This window comes from Brachyistius frenatus, unplaced genomic scaffold, assembly GCF_029030835.1.
Source record: "Brachyistius frenatus isolate BFR_SWC_R1_liver_20210118 unplaced genomic scaffold, ASM2903083v1 Contig_32, whole genome shotgun sequence".
NCBI lineage: Eukaryota > Metazoa > Chordata > Actinopteri > Embiotocidae > Brachyistius > Brachyistius frenatus.
This window is the reverse complement of record NW_027210631.1, coordinates 1672501-1685190: the sequence shown is the minus strand read 5'-3', so window position 1 is coordinate 1685190 and position 12690 is coordinate 1672501. Positions and strand designations below refer to the sequence as shown.

General features: G+C 45.0%; 1 protein-coding gene across 17 annotated transcripts in view; it reads left to right on the top strand.

Annotated features, from left to right (window-relative positions):
* Nucleotides 1–12690, top strand: part of sox5 (SRY-box transcription factor 5) — a 159181-nt gene that overhangs the window by 134245 nt on the left and 12246 nt on the right. For 14 of the 17 annotated variants that reach the window (XM_069700056.1, XM_069700059.1, XM_069700050.1 and 11 more), the window contains 2 exons: nt 5691–5855; nt 12423–12618. In XM_069700056.1, coding sequence (XP_069556157.1) covers nt 5691–5855; nt 12423–12618 — 361 coding nt within the window. The remainder of the gene's footprint in view (nt 1–5690; nt 5856–12422; nt 12619–12690) is intronic. The other 3 variants (XM_069700060.1, XM_069700061.1, XM_069700062.1) reach the window with 1 other exon arrangement.

The window sequence follows — 12690 nt, the reverse complement described above, 5'->3', positions numbered from 1 at the left end:
AGTTAATGTATATTTAGACTGAATTTATTCTGTAAAAATTGTTGAATCTCTTTAAGATCTTGACTCCAGTTCTCAGTTAGACAGAAATAAATCCACAAAAAAATTAGCTCATAAAGCGAGTTTACATTTTTATTAAAAAACATTTATGTACTGAATAATGAATTTTGCAGAATCCACATCTCTTGGCGTCTTTAATTTTTTTTTTAAAAACCCTCTTCTTCGAGAGTGACACAACAGATACGATGCGAGAAATCTTGAAGTAAAGTTTGAAACAACGGCATTTACCCTGGTTACACTGCAGACAACACAGAAAGAAAGGAGACCGAGAGAAAACCTCGGATAAGAACAGATTGTATTTGAGTTGAGTGCAGTTCTTAGAAAAATGTATTAATCTCAATGAGTTCAAGCTCGTTCTATGTTTGGAACATCCTCTATAGAAATCAACAGAGTAGCTCTTATAGCCAATGGGAGCTTAAGACAGAATCCTCTACAGAAGGTTTTCAAGGCAATGGAGGCTTTGGAGTGTACAAGGTTGGCATTTAGTATCTTAATCTGTGGGATGAGTGTGACATTGTCCATTAGAGCATGATAATCTGGCTCCCTATTGACCCTTGATATCATTGATATCCTCATCACACAAATGGACTGAGAAGGATAGACAAAAAGCTGAAAAATGAAAAGAAAAATCCACTTATCCAGCCAGGAGAGAGCAAGATTGGCGATCGCGATGAAAAGGCAGAAGTACTAGAGGATGATCAGTTGAAAGGATAAACAGAGAGAAAGAGGGAGAGAGGCGGCTGAAGGTAAGTAGAGGAGGAAAGTGTGGATGTGTGAGGGAGAGAAAATGTGTGCGGCGTGCTATAAAGAGGGTCAATGGCGTGGGTCAGGCATCATATGGAGAGGCAGATGTTGGAACATATTGTCCTGGATTACCACACTGTACACCGGAGACATAGATGGACGAACAACGGACAGGCGGTAGGAGGGGGGAGGGGGGGAACAGATGAGAGGAGGTACAAAAAAAAAAAAAATTCAATCGAGCAACTCGTTTCTCCACGAAACCATATCTGGATGGGAGGAAGATAGCAGCCAAACATTTTCTCAGATGTGGGAATTGCTTCAGCGTCGGTATCTCCCTCTCGGTCTTAGAGGAAATTTTTGTGATAGCAGTGAAATCAATAGTCACCAGGGGTGCTTATAGTCTAACAAATTATGTTTGACCACTTCTGAACACATTATGAGTCAAGGAGAATACATTTTTAAACATCCCTTATTGTATAAATTCACATTTTCCATTTATTTTTGGATTATATAACAGGCCTAGGTGATGTATGAATACTGTTTCTGCTCTCGTTATGTCCGCCCTCTGCACGGCCCACTGTTTAACCTTTTATGTGTAAAAAAAAAACACTGAACGATAGTGTGTCTCCAGTTTGAGATGAAATTTCTAAATAAAGTTCAGAATGCTTTGTTGAAGGAAGAGCTTTTCTCTCTAAGTTATTCAGTAAAGATAAAGTGAAAGTTAAATTCCTGTTGGTTCTTGCTTCTTTTGTGAAGAAAGTAAGAACAAATAAAAAAGTAACTGAAATACTGAAAGTCACCAGGAAGGAAGGCTTTGTCATCATTTTATTTAGCCATGACCACCGTACTGCATTCAAGTTTCTGTCTAAATTGTTATTTTCTTTGTCACTTCATTTTATCAAAATAACTTTCAATAACTTAAATGAGAACAAAGACTAAAAAGCAAAGACAAAAGTCGAGGTTGATAAGACGGGAAAGTGTTGGTGTCAGATGCCTCGGGCTCACAACCAGTGAACAATGCTTGTTTTGTTCATTTGTCTTTAATTACCAAAAACCCCACAATAAAAAAAATAAACTCTGGTCAGACAGATAGACAGAGAAGAAGCCATTAACTTCCATACAATAGTCTTTGAGTCCATGTAAACAATAGAGCTCAGACTGTTCTGAAGCGCCGCTAACTCCAACAACAAAGATCAGGCGAGCTCATAATCTGACTAAAGCTGCAGATTATTGACCAAGATTCACACACACACACACACACACACACACACACACACACACACACACACACACACACACACACACACACACACACACACACACACACACACACACACACAGATCCCCACGGACTAAGATGACAGGAAAAACAGCAAAACAAGAGAAAGGACACGGCTTATTGTGTGTCAGTGAGCGCACACACACACACACACACACACACACACACACACACACACACACACACACACACACACACACACACACACACACACACACACACACACACACAAATACTCACAACGTCAATCGCACTAATACTGAACAATCATCCCGTGTCTTCAGTCGGAGAACACCAATAGTCTTTCATCACCTTATCCACTCTCGTCAATAGAGCTCAGGCTGCAAGCGCTGACACACACACGGACGGACACGCACACACATTTACACAAACACACATGTTGGGGTGTCATGTGACAAGCCCGCACTGACCAGCAGACACACACAAACATGCAGATTTTGCTGGTCTCACATTAGAAGATCAGGAACAGAAGGAGTGAATATGGAAACGCACACGCATACACACACACACACACACACACACACACACGCGCGCGCGCGCACACACACACAGCTCAGCATTATGCCTGGCTTGTGAGTGACATTTCAAATTCCTTAGTCTCATCCTGCAACCACGATTGCATTTCCCCCCTCTCACTCACACACTGTGTGTGTGTGTGTGTGTGTGTGTGTGTGTGTGTGTGTGTGTGTGTGTGTGTGTGTGTGTGTGTGTGTGTGTGTGTGTGTGTGTGTGTGTGTGTGTGTGTGTGTGTGTGTGTCTGCCTGCGTCTGTGTGTGTTCGCTCCTCCAGTCACCCCAGGGGGGTCTGCGCTGTCACTTCCTGTTTGTTGACATGCATGTCGCTGTGGCGACGCTCTGGGCGTGCTCCACAGTGCCTCTGCCCTCTGTACCATGTATGTGTGTGTGTGTGTGTGTGTGTGTGTGTGTTAGAGCATGTGTGTGTGTGTCATTGCTCGCCAGCCCATTGAGCAGGCTTTGAGTGACAGGAGCTGGCCTTGTAATGGAACTCAATTCAGTCCGCAAATAAAGAGGCCTTTGAACCACTGGTCCGAATATGGCAGAACACACACACACACACACACACACACACACACACACACACACACACACACACACACACACACACACACACACACACACAGACACCGCCTGTGGTCCACTCGCTGAGGGGGGTTTGGCTAGTGGGGAGGGGAGGGGGTGTTAGGAGGGTGTTCATGCTCGGCTGCACCCCCACCGTCCCCCTACCTACCTCGCCACCCACCCACACACACACACACACACACACACACACACACACACACACACACACACACACACACAAAATATACACACCCCTCCTTTCCAGGAGCTACAGTGCAGCTAATTGAGGAGAAATGAGAGCGCAGCAGCTGATCTGATCTCAGCGAGCCGGTCCTCTGTGCAGAACTCGTGGCTGATCTCCCGCTGATTTCAACAGCAGCGCACCAAGTGTTCTGTACATACCGCTTCCTCTCGGTGCTCATTCAGCAACAGATGCGGATTAAGTGAATTAAACAGCAACAGAGGGTTTGATGTATTTGTACTGTCTGATATTCTTTAAAGAAAAAAAATGCTCATTTAAACATTTTTTTTTTTTTAACTTCTGAGAAGATAATGGCAAAACATTGAGGTACAAAAAGCCTTTAAGAAATCAAAGGTGGACAAAAAGGAGAATTTGTGCCTTTTTTTTCTTCACAACTTTCTATAACTTTCAAAATATAACATTTCACATTGAAATCTCAAAAGAGGAAATTACCCTGTTTGGATTTTTTTCCCTTCAAAATACTACCATTCACTTTTAAGGAATGGCAGGTATCTGTTTTTAAAGTGAAATTAAAAGTTTGGGAAATTTAATAAAAGCAACAGAAGAAGGGCTGCAATAGTACTTTAAAAGGACTGTAACGGTACTGTAATAGTACTTAAAAATTACTGTAATAGTACTGCAAAAAGTTCTGGAATAGAAAAAATTGTTGGAAAGTGAATATTGTTGTTTCCACATGAGTGACAGTCAGCCAGAGATTATTTCACATTCAAATATGAGATTCTTCCAAAAAAAAGTATGTCTTTGTGTGCTTCCAGTTTGAATGTCTCTTATTATTTCTCTCCTCGTTTGTACAAAAAAAGATAAATGTCTTTATTTGAGGTAGCAGGAGGAGAGCAGGAGTTAATGTGGCTGTCAAGAGAGATAGAGAGAGGTACAAACAGACAGCGAGATGGAGAGAGAAATAGCAGTGACAGCATCTCTTCCTTGTCCATTTGCATAAACCAGCCTTTGTTTGACGCCGGTGGCCGGCAGCCAAGCGCCAACAGAAGGACGGAAGTTAAACTCAAAAAAAAAAAAAAAAAAGGATGGTCCTCTTCCAGAAAAATATTCCACCAGAAATAAATAATAACAATTATAACTATTCAAAAAAAACAAAAACCACATCAGTTACTTCTCGCGAAAACAACCATTCTGTCGCTCTTCAGAAGAAGGAATAACAATTCTGAGAGACGCAGAACAGCGTCTTGGAGATTTGTATTAGCCGACATGAAAGTAACGGAGCTTTGCGGGATGATTTTTGAGGAGGAAGACGGAGAGACAGAAAGAAGCGTTTATGAATATTGAAGCTCCGTCCAAGTTGTGAATATTATGCCGTGTCTGTTGCTGCGGAAATACTGGCCAGAGACTGTTTAGTGTGATACAATGGTATTGCATAAATATCCCAGAGTATGTTCACACCATAGCAGCTCACACCATAATGCTTTTTATTTAATTGCAAATTAATTAAATACATAAATAAGAAGAGGGAAAACAGGGGTTGTTTTTTGTTTGTTTCCCGCAGCAGTATTGAATCAATTTATCTTTATTTTAGACCTGTTTTATACCGTTTGTGTGCTTTCCTGTCTTATTGTCGACGCACTAAAAACATCACAGGGCCACAAGACACTTCTGGCGTATCCCATCTGGCATGTAGCTTCACGAATCTCTCACTCTCTCACTGTCTTTCGCTCTCTCTTTCTCTCTCTCTCTCTCTCTCTTTTTCCTCCTCCATCATCACTTTTTTTTCACCTTGAGCAAGAGCCCGGCTCTCTGGCGTGACCTCAATAGCCGGAATGTTTGCCTTTCTCCGACGATGCACCTGGAGGGGACACGGCCATCTCTGGGCCTGTCAGAGAGGCTGTTAGCGCTTCTCCCAAGGGGTGAGGGAGGGGGGTTGACAGTGGCGATGTCCCTCTCTATCTCTCTCTGTCACACAAACAGAGACCGGGCCACTAATGGCCTCTTCTTCCAGAGCTTTTTAGCTGGCTACTGTTTGTGTGTGTGTGTGTGTGTGTGTGTGTGTGTGTGTGTGTGTGTGTGTGTGTGTGTGTGTGTGTGTGTGTGTGTGTGTGTGTGTGTGTGTGTGTGTTCATTTATTCATATCATCCCTTTCTTCTCTTTTATCTCCTCCTCTCTCCTTTACCCTCTCTTCTTCCTTTCTTAACCCCCCCCCCACACACACACACACACCTCCCTCCACCCCCCACCTGACTCCTGTCTGTCTCTCTTGTCCGTCCTCGTCTCTCTACCTGTCTCTCTGACCTTGCAGCAGTTGTACGCAGCTCAGCTGGCGGCCATGCAGGTCTCCCCGGGGGCCAAGCAGCACGGCGTCGGCCTCCAGTCCCAAGCCAACCTGGGCACACACTCCCCACCCACCAACACACACCCACAGAGCGACAAGGGCCGTAGCTCCCCGCAATCAAACAAGACCAAGGTAAGGGTAAAAAAAAAAAAAAAGTGTGTGTGTGTGTGTGTGTGTGTGTGTGTGTGTGTGTGTGTGTGTGTGTGTGTGTGTGTGTGTGTGTGTGTGTGTGTGTGTGCATGTATGCAAAAAACAAAAAAATGGGGGTTTGAAAGCTGGCTAACAAGGCTGCTTGGTCAATATTAACCAATATTTTATGATTTTTAAACTTCCAGTATAGGATGAAACATGTATTTCTCGAATTTCGAATTAGCCATCAAATCACCCTCTTTTCAAGTCCGTTAACTTGATTCGGAAACTCTTATCACACCAAAGCTTGTAAAACACCTGTCACTCCACGCGAGGATACCGTGTAAGCGTCACGTTTTGCCTCGCCTTGACGTGAAAAGTACACGCATGTATGACCAGGGTCGAAGAAGAAGGCCATTGTATTACATTCTTTGGAGTGATATCTGCTTGTATTTTCTAACAGTAGAGGCAACTTGTTTCAAGTTGTGCTTTAACTTTATTAAGCAGTAACTCGCATTTCTTGAAAATTTACCGTAGTGGAAAACTACAAAGTTCAAAATACAAGTTCTTGGACTCAGTTATAACCTGAAATTATTTTTGTAACAGTGAACACGTTAGCCTTTCTAGCCTTTCCGACTCCCAAGCTTGTTCAAGGTCTTGCATTGCATCCCGATTATTTTTTGTTTTGTTCTCCAATCAAACAAGTGTCCTGAGCAGCTCCTCATACTAATGCACACCTTGGTACAACTTGGCCACCCGACAAAACTCGCGGTCACCTCGCCTCTTGCAAGTCAAACACCCCCAACTTTATCAGAGAACTCCAGCTGGTATCCGGTCGCGGCGGATCGGAGGATGTATTGGTGTTTCTGTAGTTTTTCTCGGCTGGCTGCCCGATAGGGGCGAACAGAAGTCCTGTGTCCATCCAAGTGGAATTCTATGAATATCTGGCAGGCAGTTGGGATGCTGACCACCTCCTCTCCACCTACACACACACACACACACACACACACACACACACACACACACACACACACACACACACACACACACACACACACACACACACACAACCGCACACAACGCACACAACCCCATGCCTCCTGCCACTCTCTGTCCACCCTATGACCCCCCCACAAATGTAATGGTCAATCACAAAGAGACACACTGACACACACATAGGATCAGATTTGTCAAAGAGGAGGACAACACCATCAAAATCTCACAGAGTTTGTCAACCGGAATTCGTGCTCCTCTTTTTCTAACCACATAAATCAAAGTTTCCAAACTTTCCCTCCTTTTCCTTTTATCTCCTTTATTCTTCTCTCCTCTTTCATCCTTCCATCTACTCTTCTTTTCTTTTAACTTGCAACATCTCTCTTCATCACTCTTATTTTCCACATTGTTCTTGACCTATGCCAGCTCCGGGGTCCACAAACACACACACACACACACACACACACACACACACACACACACACACACACACACACACACACACACACACACACACACACACACACACACACACACACACACACACACACACACACACAGGACTCGCTCATGGCACAGATTAAAGCTTGTGCTTGACCCCTGCTTCCTTGTCTATCAGCCCCTCCCTGCATCTCCATCACACACACACACACACACACACACACACACACACACACACACACACACACACACACACACACACACACACACACACACACACACACACACACACACACACACACACACACACACACACTGCCATCACGCCCCACTGTCACACACATCTTATTACCATATATATGGAGTTGGGCTGACAGGCAAGTGATGTGGCCTGTGGTGGAGGGAAGGTGGGGAGTCGTAATGGCCTCCCCAGTCCAGCAGAAGGGGCTGACTGGGGAGTGGACCGACGTGGACCCCAACTGTCCCCACGGGGCTAAATGGCCGGTTCACCACAGAGCTGTTGACAAACATTAGATAAGTGCTCTGCAGAGTTTTCAAGATTTCTTTCCTTCCTTTTCTTCTTTGCTTCATGCTTCTTTCTTTCTTTCTTCCTTCCATCTTTCTTTTCTTTTCTTTCTTCAAAGTTTTCAAGATTTATTTCCCTCCATCACTGTTCCTCTACTTATTTCCTTCTGTCCTCCCTTTCTTCTTTTTCTTTCTTTATTTCCTTCTTTCTTTTTTAATTCCCTTCCTACTTTTTCCTTTCTCCTTTCTTTCTCTCCTTCTTTTCCTTCCTTCTTTCTTTAATTTCCTTCTTTTCTTCATTCCTTTTCTCCCGACTTATTCTTTTCCTCTTTCCTTCCTTCTTTCTTTATTCCCTTCCTTTTTTGACTTCTTTCCTTCCTCCTTTCTGTCTTGCCTTCTTCCCTCCATGCTGACCACTGAACCGCCCTCACTCCTTCCCTCTCACACTCTCTCCTCTCCTGTGTGTCTCTCTGGTCGACTGACATGTATATTTCAGAGGTGTACTCCCTGTGGGCTCTATCTCAGGTCTCTAGTCATTTAGAGACCCACTGCCTGCCTCTGCTCACAGCTGTTTGGACTCAGGCACACACCGCTTAAGTGCTTTACCCTCGGGTGAGACACAGACACACACATTCAAAAATGCACACACACACACACACACACACACACACACACACACACACACACACACACACACACACACACACACACACACACACACACACACACACACACACACACACACACACACACACACACACACACAAGTGTAGAACAAGTGTAGAACACACACACACACACACACACACACACACACACACACACACACACACACACACACACACACACACACACACACACACACACACACACACACACACACACACACACACACACACACACACACACACACACATGTTCAAATCACTGCAGCCTACATGCAGTTTTCTTGCAAGAGTGGATTTTCAGATGTAGGCAGGCATGCATACACACCCGTACAATAGAGCGTTTCAAATTGTGCACCATATGTAGCTCATCCGCTGACATGCATCAGACACCCAGTGGCCAAAAGTACCCGAGTACATTCAGGTAAGTACTGTACTTAACGGTAATTTGGACGTACATCTCAGTATTTCGTCGTTGTGCCACTTTATACCTCTACTACACTGCTTTTCAGAGAGAAATGATGCCATCTGAAGTCCGCTTCATTTACTGAATCACCGCAGATGTCTTTTAGATAAGGATGTCATACAAATGAACTGATGTATGGTAGATTGAACTTTTTAACAGTAAATAAAGTTGTGAGCATTAGCTGTATTGCTTGTATCCATCTTTAATAGAAATTGGTGCAATTTTAAAAAGCTGGGCTTTAACAGTGTGCGGTAGCATTTTTACTGTAGTAAAGTATCTGAATATGTCTTCTATTACTGCACATTTATCCAGTACTAACCATATACATGGTCATGTCATCTCTATATTATCAGGGGGCAAACGTGACAAATTCACATTTTGCCCCCACGAATAAACTTTGAATGTACTCTTATCAAATACATGTAAAACTGACAGCTTCCTTCTATTACTCCACAGTTCAGAAGAAGTTTTCTTTCAATCTGATCGTGTTGAGACGACAAGGCTATTCCAATAAGGAGAAATAAAATAAACAATCTGTCCCACTACAAAATAGTTGAAAATGTGAATTGTATTTTCATACTTGAGCAGTGAGGTTGAATCTGTGTCGCATAAGAAGTGAAATATCTGCCTGCTCTGTTGTCTAATAGAATTTGATATGACAATATAATTAATATCTGAACAGTCACTTATAGCTGCAAGGAAAGGAGGAGAGAAGGAGACAGAGAGATGAAGAGAGGGAAGCACATTTCAGGGTCCTGACACGGCTATAGCAGCACACACACACACACACACACACACACACACACACACACACACACACACACACACACACACACACACACACACACACACACACACACACACACACACACACATGTAGAGACCGGACTGGGATAAATGGTAGTGGCACACACACTTGTCCTGTTAATTGAACCGTCAGCTTCCGTGATAAGATGCAGAGCCCTGATGTCGCTTTCACATGTCGGCATCCACAGAAGTGAAATACAGCACACACACACACACACACACACACACACACACACACACACACACACACACACACACACACACACACACACACACACACACACACACACACACACACACACACACACACACACACACACACAAGCATCATCTCTCCCCTTCTGCTTCCTCTCCATCTCTCTGTGTCCCTCTGGCTCTCGCTGTCACTCTGCATGTTTTCGGTCTCAAAGCTGGAGACTGTTTCATCAGCCAAGAGAGACACAAAAGCAATTGTATTAATTCAAGATTCCAAGCCTTTCAGAGGCTTTAGAGGCCTCACACACACACACACACACACACACACACACACACACACACACACACACACACACACACACACACACACACACACACACACACACACACACACACACACACACACACACACATATATATAAACAAGTCGGTCCAAGCCTCTCAGCTCCACTGTCTAAACTAATTCCCCCACACTGGCATAATGCAGGTTGGCCACCTTCCCACCGCAGGATTTGGCTTGGCGCGAAGAGGAAACTCCCCCATCTACTGTACAAGAGGCGGAGGCATTATCTATTTGTAATAAATATCCAAACGCGTTCCCAGCCAAAGCCCACCATAATATGGGTCAGGATTGAGAAGATCCTGCTCAGTTCTCTCCTTTTCTCTCCTCTTCTTCTTCGGCCCATTGTCTCACTGAAGGCATCTTTGGGGGTCCTCCGTCTATTTAGAAAGACCCCCCTAATGAAGGACAATCCGGTTAGGCCTCATCGCACATGCACGCACGCACGCAAGCACACAGACACACACACACACACACACACACACACACATGCATGGGCACGTACACAAGAAGGGGCTTAATTGGAAGGGCTTAATTGAGTTGTGAGGGGCTCATAAGGCTTAGTGAGACTCAAGGAGTGGGAATCAGGGAAAGTCGGCCTTAATGAGTGAATATACCACACACACACACACACACACACACACACACACACACACACACACACACACACACACACACACACACACACACACACACACACAATACTTTCTTTTTGGATCCCACTGTATGCCAGTTTCTACTCTGCCTAAGCAGCAATTAGACTAATGACTAGAAAATAAAGACAAATAATGTCTCCATTCTGCTCTGTTGTAAGAAGAACTGAACCACACCTTTAATGGGGAAAGTCCTCTTTAATTAAGTTGTATGAACTCAGGAGAAATTAATATACTGAAACAAAATCATCGGAAAAACAACCAACAAACTGTATTTCTGAAGCCCATTTTGACACCATTGTTGTGTGTCTTTAACCAGTGGGCCCATTAAGCCTTCCCCTCGCCCCATGTTGCGTCTGGCTTTTAATTGTGGAGTTTTAATTACACAGAGTGGTCGGCGTACATCTGGCCCCTCTGCGATCTAATTCCTCCCTTCTTGTCACGTGACCCTCCAAGGTTCCCCCTGATTGGATTAGGTCATCGGCAGGGGTGATGTTGCCATGACACTTAACGTGATAACAGCCCCCCCACCACCACCCCGGCCATCGCGGGGTGGTCCACATGCCGGTTTACTCGAGGGTCGCTGTCTGTTGCGTCGAGGTTGTCGCCGTGTGCAGATCAAAGCGGTGAATTTAGCACGACGCACGGCCCCTACTTAAATATAGAAATACTGGTGGCCTCGACAATATGGACCCCGAAAAACAGCCGCTTCAAAAGTTGTGAGGGTTGTTTTCGGGGGCTGTGTGTGTGGTCCTGCTGTTTTCTCCACACACTCGCGTGTTCACGAAGGTGTGCTGTTTCTAATGGACCACACTGACGTGACAGACGGCCCTGTGCTCTGTTCGCCGTTAAGATACATTGAAACGTCTCGGTGTCTTCAGACTCTCACACCTTCATTGAGGTGCTATTCTTTGTGAAAGACAGAGGAGGCGCCCCCTGCAGTTTTTCCCAGAATGATTTCGAGAGCAACAAGCAGACACACGGGGAGGAGATACACCTCGGTTGTGTGTCCGGTTGTTGCTCTCGTCACTGGCCTTGTTTGAAGCATGTCGAGGTACAGTGCATGTTTACCGTGGCGTGTGCACGTGCATGTGCATGAACTGTCTCTGCCCCGTTTGAAGGGGGACTTTGCTGTGGTTGGTGAGAAGTCGTTTTTTGTTGTTGTTGTTGTTGTTGTTTTTTGCATGTGAATGTCAGTGGTTTGCACCAAAACATGTCAGTATTTATTGTTGTGTGTGCTGGTAATTGTTTGCTTACCACAAGCTGTTTGAAAGACGGGCAGTGGCATGCACCTCGTCATCCGTCCCGCCAGGCTTGCGTCAGATTGCTGTGCATGGGTTTAATTAGCACGTGTAAAAAGCCTCCGTTGCGAGTGGTCTCGGTAAAGGGAGGGCGAGGGGTTCCCCCCCCCCTCCTCCCGCCTCTCGCTTCCAAATTGCTACGGTGGTCACAGCGGGCGAAACTGTGCTGTTTTGGTTTTTGCAGGACAGTGAGGGTGCACAGCCACTGAACCTGTCGGCCAAGCCTAAGGCATCCGAGAGCAAGTCACCCAACTCCCCCCCAACTTCCCCACAGGTCCCTGCTGCTGCTGCCGCCACCAAGCTGGGCCACGCCGGCTCCATGAAGCACAGCGTTGCCCCCTCCAGCATTGGAGGACCACCGACCAGAGTCAGCTCAATAGGTAGGTGGATTTAAGTCCTCATCACATATACAAACATACTTTATAATCAATTCAATTAGCTGCGGTGTTGTC